The 17,668-nt window shown below is 39.1% G+C and overlaps 1 protein-coding gene across 5 annotated transcripts in view; it reads left to right on the forward strand.

Annotated features, from left to right (window-relative positions):
- Window positions 1-17,668, forward strand: part of shi (dynamin-1 shibire) — a 52,554-nt gene that overhangs the window by 20,803 nt on the left and 14,083 nt on the right. For 2 of the 5 annotated variants that reach the window (XM_065233069.1, XM_065233073.1), the window contains exons 10-14: window positions 2,378-2,392; window positions 9,174-9,386; window positions 9,446-9,539; window positions 9,637-9,773; window positions 9,830-10,011. In XM_065233069.1, coding sequence (XP_065089141.1) covers window positions 2,378-2,392; window positions 9,174-9,386; window positions 9,446-9,539; window positions 9,637-9,773; window positions 9,830-10,011 — 641 coding nt within the window. The remainder of the gene's footprint in view (window positions 1-2,377; window positions 2,393-9,173; window positions 9,387-9,445; window positions 9,540-9,636; window positions 9,774-9,829; window positions 10,012-17,668) is intronic. The other 3 variants (XM_065233070.1, XM_065233071.1, XM_065233072.1) reach the window with 3 other exon arrangements.

Here is a 17,668-nt window from a genome sequence, read left to right on the forward strand (position 1 = left end):
TATCGATTTGATTCAGATAGTTTTTTTTTATTGCTGGAATGTGGTAAAACATCAAATTTTACCAAACATTCGGTAAAAATGACATTTTACAGACCAAATTCAGCAAAAAAAAGTACCGAACAAAATTTAAGAATTTTTGTGTGTAGCTATATCAAATTGCTTTGAACAACTTTGTAGAACATTTCAAACCAGTAGAAGTTTATAGAAACTAATACAAACATACTTACTTTTGCTTACTGAGTAGAAGATCGTGGGTTTACTCCCAAGCTTCTCCTAAATAAAATCATTACAATGGTCGCATCGCCTGCTTAAGCGAATCCTGACCCATATCCTACCCCAATATCCAACTCCGTAGCATCTATTGGGGCGTCGGTGAGTCGCTGCCCTCCCATTAAGTAGATGTCACATCAACAATATCCTTCCTTTCCCCGTAACGGAGAAGATGGGCGTGGCCGGCAATGGTAATTGTCATGCTTTTCCTATTCTGAACTCTGATTGGAAAGCTATTTACTCCCAAATAGTTTCCTTGAGCAATCAGAATAAGAGCGTTGAAGTATATATATGACAGTTTCCAGTATGCAATCTACGAATTACGACGATAGAAACGCAACGCAACTCAACTAATTATAAAGTACACTGGAGTCGCTTTTTACGCGGGGGATACGTGCCGCGTAAAAAAAACTTCCGAGATTTTGATTTTTCACATGCTTAAACATTTTTTATAAATCGGATTTTGATGCCATTCGTTATTATAGCATGCTATGGTCCATATAGACATATTTTAAAAATTTCTGTATTTACACCAAAAATTTTGATTTTTTTTTTAAAGTATGCCATTCGATTACCTATAGTTTGAAACGGATAATGTGATTGGAATCAACTCGATAGGTCGTATCGTTGTCGAGAAATCGTTAAAAACGTACCGCGTAAATTGCGACTCAGTGGCACTAACCGCGTAAAAAAAAACCGTGTAAAAAAAAAACCGCGTAAAAAAAAAACCCGCGTAAAAAGCGACTCCGGTGTACAAACTTGTATTAAGCGGTTTTCCATATTCCAGTGAGATAAAAAAATAGACACCTAGTGTCTTCAGCAAAGTTTCTTGTTTTGATGTTTTCTAAAACTTTACTGAATACAGCGCTATTGAATATAAAATTTAAAAAAAAAACAAATTTTTGATCTCACTTCTAGGGTCTGATCTGTCAATGTCAGAAGAACGGGATTTCCGTATCCAGAAACTTTCCCAAAGATACCAATTATCTGAAATGCAAGTTTCACGAGATAATGATTTTTGACCGTCTTTTCACAGTTCTGGACCACTGTGCGACGGTGTCCTACACCGAAAATAGTGTTCATGTAGCTTCCATTGGAAACGCACATGATTTTCATCCATAATTAAAATTAATGAAAATCATTTGAATTTCACATAGCATTTATGCGATCACATTAATTTTATATGATTTTTCATATGAATTTCATGGACCTCATAATATCCATGTGATTTTGTGGTGGGATTTGCTGCTATGTGATCACAGGAAAGCTATGTGAAAACCACATGGATTTCATCCATTAGATATGTGATAAATGTTTTGAGTGTAGATCCACCGTTTTTATTCTATCAATATTTTGTTTTGTACGTGAAAGCTTTTCAAAAATTCTAATTTTTCTTCAATGGACACAATGTACACTTCAAAATTGGCCAAACTCGTAAAGCATACACTTTTAGTAAAATGTTTTTTTCACGCAATATTTATGTGATTTGTGCATAGGAAACGATTTTCTGTACTAAAAAATATGTCTTCTGCATAAAAAAACAATATAAATTATTTATGACAAAAAAGTTCAAAATTTGTACTTAATAGTTGATGTTCTACGATTGTGGTCTCTGACACAAACGTGGTTCATTGTCCCTAGTGAACAATTATGCGAAGTTTCATGGTATTCGGAGAGGGAGAATAAAATCGATTTGTCAGTTGACGTGGACTTGACTTGAAAGGAGAGAAACTAGGGCGACCTCGAGGGCGATGCTTTGATAGTCGAAATGAAAAATGGAATGACGTACGCTATAGCGTTGAATCCTCAAGAATACATATGAACAAGAACAATGAACACACGCAAAAGCTTAAATAAGTACTAACTATTTAATGATATATTGACAAGATAAACCGAAAAGTTGTGGATCACCTGTGCTACCTTTAAAGGAGAGGGTTAAGGCGACATTCTTCTATTACCTAAAATAAATAGACTCAATAAGTCTTTATTATAGTAACTGGCTAGAAATATTGTATACTTTTTAAACTTCGCTAAATTTTAGCCAGTTTATTACTGTTGAGATAATGATAATTCAATTCCATTTAACTTTTTGTATTCTTTTCTACAGGATGAAGGAACTGAGGTTAGTATATGCCGTTAGTAGCTGACCTGATTAGTCTCAGTCAGTATTGTATAATTATTTGTTATTATTTTCTTACATTATACCCAACTCTTTTTTTACGCGGGTATATTTTTCCAATTTTCTTTTTCAGTGGTGTAGTTAGAAAATTTCTGTAGGTACCATATTTTTCTTTGATTTTTTTCTGACACCAGTTGTATCAAGCTTAGTTTTATTTAAACATCGGAAAAAAGGAAAATAAGACCGCGTAAAAAAAGGTTGGGTGTACCCAACTGTTCCTAGGAAATATTACGTTCGTCACTTGCCCTCTCTTTTTATATAAATAGGGTGTTAGACCTGCTTTTATTTCGTAGACTACCACTTTTCTGCACAATAAGACAAAGCGCTGTCATTCCTTACCATTGAAACTAGATAAAGCTTAGGGGCTCATTGGATTGTTGATGTGAACGGATGTCTTTTATTGATCTGTTGCAATTATTTGGAAATTGTGAAACCCGGTGCGTACAAGGTACTAGATTTAATCAATCAATAGTGATGGTATGGTCAACATTTTACTTGCTATGTTAACTGTTTGCGTAGGAATCTTCTAGTATACCATTCCACGCCAAATGCGACGGGCTTTCGAAAGACGAAGCATATGATTGGGATGTGTAACGACGACTAATAAAATTTAATAAAAGGTCCGCAAATGCACCTTTGATTTACGATGATATTAAACTGGCCGATATTAGTGCTCATAGATAGTGGGGCTTCCCTTAGTTCAGTCAGTAATGATGCAGCTACAAAGCAAGATAATGCTAGAGGTGGCTGGGTCCGATTCCCGGTCCGGCCGAGGAATTTTTCGGGTTGGAAAATTTATCGATCTTCCTTAGTACCGTTACCCGAGCAAAGCTGGAAAATTGAAAACAAAATTTGCTGTTATGATGTAACTCCAGTTGATCTCGTTTTGTATGGATTATTGATTAGCGCAGCAAAACTGAGAGCATAATTTTACACTGTCGAATCAAATGGAAAACTAATCCTGCTTCCAATTTAATTACTGATTTTGCATTCATAATAATTAACTGAATATTGTGGAACGCCGTTCCACAGGACTTATGTCGGTTGTAGAACTCCAGCCTCAATCGAGCACATCCTATACGTATGCCCTCAGTATCAGAACCTGCGGGAATTCTACGGTCTTCCAAATAGCATACGCGACATGCTGGGTGATGATCCCTCCACACTGACAGCAGTAATGCGCTTTTTAAAAGATGCTGCATTGTATTTTAAAGTTTAGTCTTCTTTAATTCCTTTCGGCTGTTGGGACATCTCTGCCTGGTGGGGGCCCTCCCGGTTCTCCCGGTGTGGAGCTCTGTCTTATTTAGATTTTAATGTTGTGTCTTTAATATGTTGTGTAATTGTACGATCGAGCCAGGAACCAATTTTTGGTTGAAGTAAACACTGTAAAAAACTACTCTGTTGGGGGTCCTCCTTCTGAGGTCCCACCTTTCATGGACGAGATAAACTAACCTGCGGCTAAAAATCTCAAAAATAAAGTTAAAAAAAATTAACTGAATACGGGCCTGGCGTAAATGGTTACCCGAGCAGAGAACGAAAACAAAATGAAACTAAATTTGATCTTTTGATATAAGCGTTCGTAGTAACATATTTTGCCTACCGTGTGGTCGAGTTAACAGTAATTATAACAAAAATGAGATCTATATCTGATTTTGTTTTTAGTTATATATTTTAGAAGTTTCAAAATAATATCAAAATATTAATTCAACCGAAATTTAAAAAAAAGTAGCATATTAAAATATGTTTTCAACATGATTTCAAAAACATTATTTGTTATCATTTTGATAGTATTTTGATATACGACTTTGCTCGGGTAGTATCACGCTGAAAGACTGGAGTTCAATTTTCACCCGGACATGTTTCGAATGACCTAACATGTGTTAAACAAAACAATTTTAACGACAGGTAAAATTGACTTAAATTTTTACCATGTTGTTAACAGCAAAATATGGAGTTAAGATGCTTTCATTTTGAGAACTCTTGACTGAATCCAGAAAGTTTAATATGATATCAGACTTATTTCGGTGGTGTAGTGGTAAGCGTGATTACCTCTCACCCCAGCAGGCCTGGGTTCAATCCCAGTCGGCGCCGCCGGGATGTTCTGAGGCATAACATCTCTGATCACGCCTTCCTTCGGATGGGAAGTAAAGCCGTTGGTCCCCGGTTCATGAGTTGATGGGTCGATAGGTAGGGTCCAGGTGTGGGAGCTGCCTTCCTGGCACGTCGGTAGCATTGGTGCTCAGCACGGAAAACAAGATCGACGGAAAAAACAAACCAAAGAAAAAAAACAGACTTATTTCGCAGCAATTGATAACCAAATTAGTTTTCATTATGATAGGAACAGCAAACTTTAATATCGATTTGCTTTCATTTTGTTAACCGACCTTGCTCGAACATTATACCTATTAAGGCAAAAATGGTACAGGTATAGAAATCTCTCAATCAACAAGTTAAATGCGTAAAGTTTGATTGAGATTTTTTTTTTTTTTTTAATTGAGATTGTGTTTCAATAGTTGCACTGCTGAAACAACAAGAACAGATATTAATGAGAACAATAAACACACACAGACAATTAAATCAATGCTGAATATTTAAGATGGATCGAAAAGTTATAATTCACCTGTGCTACCAAGGTAAGAAAAGGGTATCTTCCATTTAATTCCACTTAATTAATTTTGGTATCTATGACAGATACGCATTTCGACTACAATGTGCAGTCTTCATCAGTGTCAATCCCACTAAAGACTTATCAAAATCTGACTCCCTTTAGTACTCATCCCCTAGGTGAAAATGTCAAGATCACAGATATAAAAATGGAACTATAATGTGTAGACACTGATGAAGACTGCACATTTTAGTCGAAATACGTATGTGTCATAGATACCAAAATTAATTAAGGGGAAATGGCAGATACCTTTTTTTACAGATTTTTCTACTTATTTCTTGTTGAACATGAGAGAATCGTAATTTGAGCAGCTACGTGTACAGTTTTTGAATGTCCATACAATATCGCCCTCCATAAAGTGATAAGCCAGTAAAGTTTTTCCACATTTATCCCAATTGGGTTTTTCAATACCTAGAAGAACTGTTCAAACGACAAGAAGAAATAGGGAAGCATTTTGCTGTATTGTATTGTATTGTCAAACTTAAGATGAACCGAAAAGTTGTCGATCACCTGTGCCACCATGGGAAGGAAAGGGTTATCCGTTGATTTTCCTGTTCCAATTCCTAAAAGTTGGATAATTTCTTCGGACATTCCGGCTTAACCCATTCACCGAAGAGATCCTGTATGTATGTATGTATGTATGTATGTATGTATGTATGTATATACAATCCAACTTCCACTGGCAGTGTTTTATGGAAGAAAAATATTTGCAATATAATCTATTATTATCTTATACTGATCCCATTGCTAACAATTTTAGCCCGGAAGTTGAAAGGTGATAGCTCTGTTGAGATTCAGTTACCCATTTCACAATGCCTGGTCACTCATGTCCAATCTGAGGCTACTTTCACTTACAACAAGCCCCGCATACACGTAGTACCGATATAAAATGTATATTGGTACACTTCCATCATCAAAGCATATCCCACGTATTTAGTAGGATGCATTTCATATTTTTATATCTAATTGTAATCAGTTAGATCTCACCGCTTATGTATTGTGTCCTTGCTGCTGAATCTTTGTCATCTCGATTCTCGTTGAGTCCTGTTGAATAATCGGCATCTGTAGTGGAATACTCTTCTCTCTCTTTCTCTATCACTTTTCGATGTTTTTCGTATCTCTTCTTGAATATTGTAACCCCTTTTTCCCCTCATGTTTCATGGATCCTGATTTCTGATACGTCATAGTTATACTACATTTGTTATTCCTACATACACCTTTGATTTTATTCAAATAATTTTGGTTGATTAGATCTCTAACCTGTTCCATGAATGATCTTACTACCGTAAGCATCGTTCATCTTCAATAGATTGTAATATTAAAAAAAAAACTGGCAGCATTGGTTCACCCCATATCTCCCTTCCAATCTTAACGGTAGTTGCCATGCCAACCATCAATGCATCGCCTGTTGAGCTCAATGGAATATAATGCCTGCGACAAGTAACGTCTGGGCCGATCAGCTGTCATTTCTGTTCATTCAGTATAACTACCACCACTATGCTTCCCTGTTCAAGACACAACCCATTCACCGAAGAGATCCTAAATCAGTAATGACTCTATGATCTAACCTCGAAATCTCTAGATGTGTACTGATTAATCTCCCTTGACACGTTTTATTTTGGAGAAAAAAAGAATCAACTGATATTATTAAATTGGTACAGTACCCGTTTGATGTTGGCAACAAAATCCCAAAACCGTACGTTTTTGGCACGGGGTTCAGTTTTAACATCGTGCCAAAATCAAACGAATTTTGAAAATAATGTATTTTTGCTCCTTTTGATTACAATTTAAAAAAGAGATTAATATTAATAACGCATATGCCATAAAGATAACTCACAGTGGTCCAAAATCAACGAAATCATAAATTAAATTTCAAAATAAAACCGTACGCACCGGGATGTTCTGAGGCATAACATCTCTGATCACGCCTTCCTTCGGAAAAGAAGTAAAGCCGTTGGTGCCCGGTTCATGAGTTGATGGGTCGATATGTAGGGTCCAGGTGTGGGAGCTGCCTCCCTGGCGTCGGTAGCATTGGTGTTCAGCACGGAAAACAAGATCGGCGGAAAACAAATCAAGCAGGAAAAAAATAAATAAAACTGTTCTATGTTCGTGCATATTCTTGAAAAACCAAAATGAATGTTTAACATGGTTATGCTTGGTTGATAAATCTATGGTTAAAACACGGTCTAAATCTGTTCAGAGAATGTCAAAATCTATCTTAATTACAAAAAATTTATGTACCCGCAACAATCGTGAGCAATCGTTAATGATAAAATTTATTACATTTTAATAGTTCACCAAATTAAGAACTTTTTGCCGGAAATTAGGAACATGTAAAAATGGGTCTACCCCGTTAGGCATAATGCCTTTTGGCGTAATGGCATTTGGCATATAGTCGTTTGGCAATATTAATAAGATGTCATTTCCTGACATGGCATTTCCCGGAATGTGATGCTTCTAGTAAAGTAATTTGCCGGAATGCAAATTCCCGGTATTTACCGGAATTTACTTTCCCCGAATGTACATGTACCATTCACCGGTGTTATGTTTTTTTTTTATTATTTCCTAATGAACGTGGGCGTCTTAGTGGAATACCAGTATAAAGAGAGAGAAGGATTAGTAATTTACATTATTTATATTTATTATTTATTATTTTAATTAAAATATTCAAAGATGGAAACATTATCTTCTTTATAAAAGTATAAAAAAAATCCTTTTATAGTGAAATAGAAAATGTTCTCTTCATTATTAAACTACATAAATAAGGGAATGTTCTATTAAATATTGAACTTGGTATATTCCGGAAAAGTGCATTTCAGGAAATGGACCATTCTAGGAAATATTCTGATCAAAAATCAGTTTATTAATATAATCGAATCAATCTCAAATGTTACACAGTGTATATTGAAAATGTCATAAAGTTACGGATTTTCAGTATAATTAAGGTTTTTTTTAAAGGGATCGCTTATAGTACGTTCAGACTACAGAGTTATAACATGTTATAGCGCTATATTGATGGTGGTTTCTGTGTTGCAATTATTTGACAACCGTTATAACATGTTATAACTCTCCAGTCTGTACAGCGTTTTAACAACTTCAAGTACCATTTTTCAAGTATTATGTCAAGCAACTGTTCCTATACCAATAGATTTTTTTGCCAGAGTTACATTGAATTTAATATTTTTTTAACTGCGGAAAATATGGTTCCTTCAAGGTAATTCTGCGCAGCGCCAAAATTCTTTGGCGATTTTTTCTAAATTTATATTTTTTCCTATACACAAGTGAACAATACCTATCTACACTTTCAACTCAACTCAAATTAAATCAATTCACAAATTATAATTATTTTGGAATTCTTCAAAACTGCACGATTCATGTGCGGATTTGGTGTAGAAAATATTTTGGAGCATCTGTTACGACTGATGTAACAATTTTCCAGAATGTTTTTAATCATCACAGCAGGTTGCTTGGCCGTTTCACGCTAATAGAAATAATTCAATTGTTATTTGTTTGCAGCAACCAAAACCAAAGGTAAAATTTTGTCTCACTCTTTAATTTTTCATTCATTTGTCATCCAAACCTCTATTGCAACTGACTTGGTTCATACAGAGATTAGTCGTTCTTATACCATTGTTTTATTGTTTCCTAATCATAATGACACTAAGAGATGATTTAAGAAATGCTAGTTGTGCTTAAGAATTTCCAACGGTTCAGTAGGACCATGCTAGTGTGTGAAAATTTCCACCCGAATTTCTAATAGCGTTGTGTGGAACCGTTATTAATATAATGATGTATATTTATTATTCCATTGTTTTTTCCCAAATGCGTGAGTGCTAATATAGATCCAAAATATATTTCTTGTCCATCAAAATTCTTCAGTTAAACAAATGACAGATTTCCCTTTTGAGATTATCATAGGCAATTGGCAATTGTATTATTGTGCTTCGGTGCTTCCACTAACTTAGTATGTAGTTATTGTAGCTTTTTTTTATTTCTAATATCATTTTTTAGAATAGAATAAGATCTTGGAAATTCTTAAAAACTCTTTTTGTTTTACAGGAAACCAGCGATGTTGGTCAGACAAGCTCCCTTGACCCGCAACTTGAACGTCAAGTTGAAACCATTCGCAATCTAGTGGATTCATACATGAAGATCGTAACAAAAACTACTCGCGATATGGTACCGAAAGCTATCATGATGCTTATTATTAACAACTGCAAAGACTTTATCAATGGCGAACTTTTGGCCCATCTCTACGCTTCTGGCGACCAGGTACCTTTGTTACATTCCAGTGTGCTACAATTTACTTGACAATACTATTTGATTCATAGGCTTCAATGATGGAAGAAAGTCAAGAAGAAGCTCAGAAACGAGAGGAAATGCTAAGAATGTATCACGCATGTAAAGAAGCTCTCAGGATCATAGGTATGACCTTTACGTGCATACGAATTTATTCTTGTTGAATGAACTTAGATTCTAATGTATATAGCTAAAACACGACATTAATTATATTTTCGCTTAGGTGATGTTTCAATGGCAACATTCTCTACCCCTGTCCCACCACCTGTAAAGAACGACTGGCTTTCTAGTGGCCTTGATAATCCAAGGTTATCACCTCCCAGTCCTGGGGGTCCACGGAAAAATGTACCTGTGCAACAGGTAACTTATGATGCATTATAGTTTATATTGTTATTAGCATTTTAATATATAATTAGATTTCACAGGGCTCAATAGGATCAGCCGGTGCTCCCGCTAGCACTGGCCGAGGTCCACCACCAGCTCCAGCGAGTGCTAGACCAGCACCAGCCATTCCTAATAGGCCAGGTGGAGGAAGCGCACCTCCTCTACCGCAGGGTAGACCTGGTGGCCAAGCCCTTCCGGCCCCTCTCATTCCATCGTAAGTACAAGTTCATTACTTTCTTATTTGTTTTACATACGATCACAACATACCTACTGTTATGTGTATTTTTATCGTAACAACAACGCTTTCCCACCCAGCGGCGCCGCTGGTGTAGTGGTAAGCGTGATAACCTCTCACCCCAGCAGGCCTGGGTTCAATCCCAGCCGGCGCTGCCGCGATGTTCTGAGGCATAACTAGACCAACAATTGAAATAGGCGGTGAAAGGTTTTTTAGAGCATGTGCTCTTGATCTAGAACTTAGCGACATACTGGAGAAAAAGACAAACATGGGGGTAATCCGATGGAGACCTAGCAACTTGAGAGAGCACAAGATGACACTAACTACAAAATCCTCAGATCGATCCGTTTTAAAAACACATAAATTAAATTAAAATATTCGAGATCTCGGCTCGCCAAGATGTCTCTGGCCCGTTGTTTTCCTCGGGCCATGAGGGATTCGGATAACTCGGATCTAGCAACACAATGTAGGGTGCATGACCAAAGCACGTGGTCGATATCGTGATAGCCAGTACCACAAGCGCACAAATTGCTGCCTGCGAGCCCGATTCGGAAGAAATGCAAGTCTAACGAGTAGTGATTAGACATGAGCCTTGACATGATACGTATAAAGTCACGGCTCATGTCCAATCCTTTGAACCATGGCTTGTTCGATACCTGTGGGAGAATAGAATGTAACCATCTTCCCAGATCACTCTCATTCCATTTTTGTTGCCAGTTGGCGAGGGCGTGCTGACGGGTTATTGAAAAAAAAATCCGCAAAGGCGATTTGTTGATCAAAAATATCGCCTTCCATAGCGCCCACCTTAGCTAGCGAGTCCGCTTTCTCATTACCCGGAATTGAGCAATGAGATGGGACCCAAACTAAGGTGATAGTATAGGAGCAGTTAGATAAAGTACTCAATTTAGCTCGGATATCGGTCAGGAAATACGAGGAGTGCTTCATCGGCCTCATTGATCGAATAGCCTCCAACGAGCTAAGGCTATCAGTAAAAATAAAATAGTGATCAGATGGTAGTGAGGCAATTTGCTCTACTGCGTAGAATATGGCTGCTAGTTCCGCAACGTATACGGAACAGGGTTCTTGCAGTTGATATGAGGCGCTATGAAATTCGTTGAATACTCCAAATCCAGTGGAAGCGTTTATAGTTGACACATCTGTGGAAAAAAAAACTCTTATTGTTATTAACATGGTGGTACTTGTTTGCAAAAATTAAGGGAACAACCATCGACCGATGGTGATCTGGTATTCCACGGATTTCTTGCAACATGGTCAAATCAAAATTTACAGAGGAATTATAAAAGTCTTGGAGGCAAACACGAAAGGAATTGACTGAAGAAGGACCAATCTCCAGCGTCATGTACTCGTAATAGAGACTCATGAATCTTGTTTGAGGAAAAGTTTTCTATTACCAATGGGTTCATTACTTCACAACGGGTAAGAAACCGGAAGGAAAGTTCCGCGAAACGATCTGTCAGTGGGAGAACGCCCGCGAGTACTTCGAGGCTCATCGTATGCGTCGAGTGCATACAGCCAAGCGCGATTCGGAGGCAACGGTATTGAACCCGTTGCAGCTTCAGGATAGGTGTTTTTGCAGCGGATTGAAAGCAGAAGCTACCGTACTCTAGAACCGACAAGATGGTTGTTCGATACAACCTGATCAGATCTTCCGGGTGTGCTCCCCACCAAGTTCCAGTAATTGTACGAAGAAAATTGATTCTTTGTTGGCATTTTTGTTTCACATACGTAATATGTTTTCCCCACGTGCTTTTGGAATCGAACCAGACACCTAAATAATTGAAAGATATACTTTGAGTGATTGTTCTACCCTTTAGTTGAAGCTGTAACTGAGCAGGATGATGCTTCCTAGAAAAAACAACCAACTCAGTTTTCTCCGGAGAGAATATAAATACCTAGCTTCATAGCCCAAGTAGACAAATTGTCTAAGGTATCTTGCAATGGTCCTTGCAGGTCCGGTGCACTTGTGTGTGTGTGTGTGTGTGTGTACAATCTAACTCCCACTGCCGGCAGTGTTATTATGGAAGAAAACTGCTTTTTATTACCCTTAAATTAAAGCAGGTTTAGTCCGGGAGTTAGAAGGTGTTAGCTCTATTGCAGCTCCAGTGACTCATTTCAGAATGCCTGGTAATTCACGACCACTCCGAGGTCACTTTTACTTACAATAAGCCCCGCATGTTCACTCTACCTTTATCAATTATGGATAATGGTATCATAAACACACTTCCAGATTCAAAAAAATATTATTTCCAAATCTGGCACGTATATAGTTTTGAAATTTGTTCAACTGTATTAAATCGATTTGAATGGACATTTCTTTTCAATTTTGTTTCGAATACCTCTTGATTCATCTGCTGGCAGCACTTACTGGCCCTTATCGGCGACCAACTCATCTGCCAGCAAATGCAACAACGCCTAAATCTCAAAGCTCTCCGAACGTCCCCTCGAAAATGCAATCGAGATATGTATAAGAACAATCTTCAACTGGAACGTACTCACCAAATCAATACATCCGGGAGCAAATTCCCGATGCTTATTTTTCTCTCGCAACCCGTCGTCGTCGAACGGCAAAAAAGGAAACTCGGTGAGCAATTTTGTGACACGGAATTTTCACTGAACATAAACCGCGAATTCACGAATTTTACCACACCCAACTGCAAAACACGTTCATTTTGAAATCTGGAAGTGTGTTTGCAGTACCATTATTCATATGATAACGGTAGTGTTTACATGCGGGGCTTATTGTATGTGAAAGTAACCTCGGAATGGACGTGAATTACCAGGCATTCTGAAATGGGTTGCTGAATCTGCAGTAGAGCTATCGCTTTCTAACTCCCGGACTAAACTTGCTTTAAATTATTACATCAAGGATTGTTGTAAGCAAATTTCTTCCATAATACCACTGCCGGCCAGTGGGGGTTAAATTGAATACACACACACACACCCAACTTCAAAACACGTTTAGAAGCACTTTTGGTACAATTTTGATCAATTTCTTTCGAAAACACAACAAAAAAAGTTACAAGCGAGCCAACATCAACACCGATTGTGCCGAGTTCTTTCACGCACCTTGCAGCGCGTAAATAAACTGAAATTAAAAATTATCACTCGCGATGCCACTAATTTCTGGTCCGGGAGAAAATCAAACAACGCAGATTGCGACATCTCTTCTGATGCTTGCAAACATGTTGAATCACGTTTTCTTGCTCTATTCTAAAACTTCCCGGAAAGCGAGAAAACTACCAATCACACACGTATAAATGTCCGGGAGGCAGAGTGACAGCGATAATCCGGCAATTGCAGCCGAAAACTATGAGAGTGAACGCACGCACAAAACAGAGAACAAACTTAAAACACAACCGTATTCAAAGGCGTTCGAAACTGCACCCGCACTTTAGGTGAATCATCCTGTCGCAAAAAGGCCATGCAGGAGACGGATTCTTCGTCGCTTTTAACTGGTTTAGCGCATTGGTCACAGGCGGAAGTCTGACTCAGTTTCCAAAAGTGATTTAGAAACAGCGGTGGAGATGCTCTAATACGCAAAGAGGAATTCGACAGTGAGCATGCATAAGGGCCTATACGCGATGATCGATTCTCTTCGTCGATTTTCTCTTTTCTTAATAACTCGCTAGATTTAACGTTTCTCGATGCGTTTGCTGTTGCTTTTGATAGCCAATACAACCTGTTACTACTCTGCATTGAACAAATTCTAGAAAATTGTTTCGCCTAGCTGTAGCAATGCAAAGAGAAAATCGATGAAGAGAATCGATCATCCCGTATTCGCCCTTATGAATGCTCACTGTCGAATTGGATTCTCAAGATCGTCCAATGCTAGACAGTATACACTACAATATGTCTGATTGGATAACTTTTTCACTGTTTTCACAACACAAAATATGCTCTAATTAGACGATTATCGCAACGAACTGCACTTTCCACTAACAAGCAGTACAATATTACAGGTATACCGAACGGAAAAAAAAACGAATAACGATAGCCCGTGTGATAAAAAATCGACAAATTCAGCAGCGCACAATCACGACGATGTGAATAACAACAACTCCCTTGCAGGTCCGGTGCACTTGGCCCTATAACGGACATAACGCCATCATCTGCAAGCTGTCTTAGCGAGCAATTTTCATCAAGGCAACCATCAATGTCTTTTACATAAAAAATATAAAGAAGGGGGCTTAAACATGAGCCCTGGGGGAGACCCATGTAACTAATTCGTGAAGTTGTCGAGTTTCCATGAGAGAAGCTCATATGTTTCTCAGACAACAAGTTGCTCAAATAGTTGTTCATAATTGGTGAAAGCCCACTATCGTGAAGTTTATCCGAAAGGACATCGATACAAACAGAATCAAAAGCCCCCTTAATGTCCCAGATAACTGAACCCATTTGCTGTTTTTGCGCATAGGCCAGTTGAATTTCAGTTGAAAGCAACGCAAGACAGTCGCTCGGTCCTTTGCCTCTCCGAAATCCAATTTGCGTATCTGAAAGTAAACCGTTCGACTCGACTCATTTGTCTAGACGAAAAAGAATCATTTTCTCCAACAATTTCCGTATACAGGACAGCATTTTTCCATACCACCATCGAAAACGGGGAATCTATTTCGTTATTACCCGACGGACGATCACGAACGTTGGTTTGAACCGACACCGAGTACTCCTTGTCTTCGTTAATCGGTGATGACGCGTTTCGCATTCTCCTGCCGACATTCCAGAGTGTTCTCATGGAAGTCTCACGCGACGAACCGACGCCAGTAACCGCGTTTTTTTGACTTTAATCAAGCCTTTAAACGTTTTCTCGAGGTCGGTATACCGCTCGAAATCCTCGACCTTACCGTGTTTGCGGAAGCGTTTAAACGCGACGGACTTCTCGCTGTTCGCGTCGGTGCAATCCATATCCCACCACGGAGTGGGAGGGAAGCTTGCGAACGGAAACACCCAGAACACGTTTCGTATGTGCTCGCAGCGCACAATCGATGATAAGACGCGCGAGAAAGGAGTACTCGTCAAGTGGAGGAAGTGTTTCAACCGATTGACTGGCATCAAGAACCGGGGTCGCGAATTTTCGCCAGTCAATGTTTTTTGTAAGACCGTACGCGATGTCAACCGAGCGAGTAGAAGATGAACCATTGGTAATAGAAATTTTGATTGGCAAATGGTCACTTGCCGTGGCTCCGGCATAGCCGTGTAGATATCCGCAAAACTTTGACGAGAGATCGCGGTTCTCGGTGGAAGAAATACTGAGGCAGCACTGAGGCATTTACCTCGAATATTAACCTGACATGCAACTACTTCAATGCCTGTCACCAAAGGCAGATCAATTCTGTAGAAGGAATGGAGCTTGTTGATCCCCAGAAGCACCCCTCTATACGAATCTGCGCGATCAAGGCGAATAATGTTGACATCGTGGAAAGCAAGATCGTTGTCTGAAGAGAGCCATGTACAAAGGGCAAATGCATCAGAAAGTGAAAAAATTTAAATGTGTCAAGTTTTGGCATAAGACTTCTGCAGTTCCACTGAAGAACAGAGGTCATATCCCCGACCTCATTTGGAGAATTATCCATCAAAGGTTATGATCGATGCAAGGAAGGACCACCTAGAAGCTAGTTGCTTCGAAAGAGTTTTCACCATTGGCAGCACTAAATTAATAATGCTTCTCGTTGAGTCAGAGATATTGAATATACTGAAGAAGCTATCCACAATACCAGAAAACGTGAACATGGGGGCATGTTCTTGCTGATTATTCAGCTGATTTTCTGGCCGAAAAACTGGGACATCTAGGGTTTTAGATGATCCTGGAAGTGACGAAACCCGGTGGAATGGGTTTCGGTGCATTTCCGTTACCTCTTGATTTTTCCGTACGAGTGGCCTTACGAGGCTTTTCGGTGTTGTGTTTTTTTGCTCGTTTTCTCGTATTGCCTTTAAAGACAAACGGACTACCCTCACCGACCTCTGAGTCAGAGTCTAGATCATCAACTGGCAAAATGGAGAACGTGTTAATGCTTTTTGGTGTGGTCTGAGAAGATGGAGCGGTATTCTTCAAGAGTTCTGCTATTGTTCTCTTGGAGCGAGCTTGCAGAGACCGCTTAATTTTGTCTCCCTGCTGTTTATACCTCGGGCAGTCAGTCAGGGTATGCAGGCTATCCTTGCAGTACACGCATTTTGGAGGAGCACCGCAAGGGCCCTCTTGCTGCTGCTCGCCACACTGATCGCAGCGTGGTTTGTTCGAGCAGTAGTCCGATGTGTGACCAAGTTGTTTACATTTAGAGCAGTTCATTATCCGAGGTACAAACAGACGTACAGGCAGCCGAACCTTGACAATAGTGACGTAGTGAGGTAACGCTGAACCCGAAAAGGTCACACGAAACGAGTTTGACAAGGAATAAGTTTTTTTGGAGCCTACTACGGATACTGACTGCATTTGAAAGCAGTTCAATATCTTCACCTTCGGCAGAGCACGGTTTTTAAAGATTCCGAAGGAATCGGGACCCATGAAATCATCACTAGTCAAACTCGCTTCGGTGACCACTCCTTCAATTTCTACCTCTCTACTGGGTATGTAGACTCGGTATTCCAATGAAAAAAGCTCGCACGCAACAATTTGGTTAGCCTGCTTCCGGTCATAAACGGTAACGCGCAGTTTTATTGGTGTTACCTTGAAAATATCGGTAACGGCCGAAAAATGTGTTGTTAGATCCTTAGAGATCCTCGGAATGTTCAAAGGTTTTTGTTTGGGCCGGAAAAAAACAACCCATGGGCCTTTCGAGGCTTCTGGGTAAGCCTTTAGGCGGGGGAGCGCAGAGGTTTTCGGGGGCAATGGTGTGGGTGGTGCAGGTGGACGAGGAGGAGATGGTGAGGGAGAGGGTTGTGGGCGATACCTTTTCTTGGGATATGCTCCAGTATTTTTGCTGGAGAGCGAGTCAACTGGGACGTCAAGGGTTTCCATTTCCACAACTTACTCGTGACTTTCGTGTGAGGTGGAATTAAGAGTTTCGTCGTCTGAGATGGAAAGCGACCATCCCCCGCCTTTATCATTTTCATCCATTGCAGTTAAATATCGCGGCAATGGTGTTTTTGATAAATATTTTACAAATAATTACAGTAATTTCAAATAATGCCCAAAAAAGAAAAAAAAAGCAAAAAAAAAAACAAAAAAAAAATTGATATAGTTTTACTCTACTAAAGAGTAATACAAAAGGAAGAAAAAAACCAAGAAAAAGAAAAAAAATATATATTAAAAAAAATTAGGATCACCCTAACTATGCTCTACTTAATAATAGTACGAGAAAAAAAATCAAGATAAAAAATTATATGGATCACCCTAATTATGACCCAACCTAATCTAATATTGGACCATGCGGGGAGATGCGATACTGGTGAAAACAAAGCGACACAATATACCTATTGCACTGAGGCGGCAGATGACTGGTGCGATGCTATTATTTGCCCCAACGGCTGTTGGGTCGATAACCTTGTAGCTGGTATGCCTCGGTCGCCTCGGTAGGTGATTAACGGCTTCCTCACTCGCGCACTAGTTGTCTTAACACTATGCCAACTAACTTTGGTGAGAAAAAAACCCTCGCGTGGGGAAAAACTCAAAAACTCAAAT

The sequence above is a fragment of the Ochlerotatus camptorhynchus genome, unplaced genomic scaffold (assembly GCF_037179485.1).
Source record: "Ochlerotatus camptorhynchus isolate MF236.1 unplaced genomic scaffold, CSIRO-AGI_Acam_v1.1 ptg000388l, whole genome shotgun sequence".
In the NCBI taxonomy this organism is placed as follows: Eukaryota; Metazoa; Arthropoda; class Insecta; order Diptera; family Culicidae; genus Ochlerotatus; species Ochlerotatus camptorhynchus.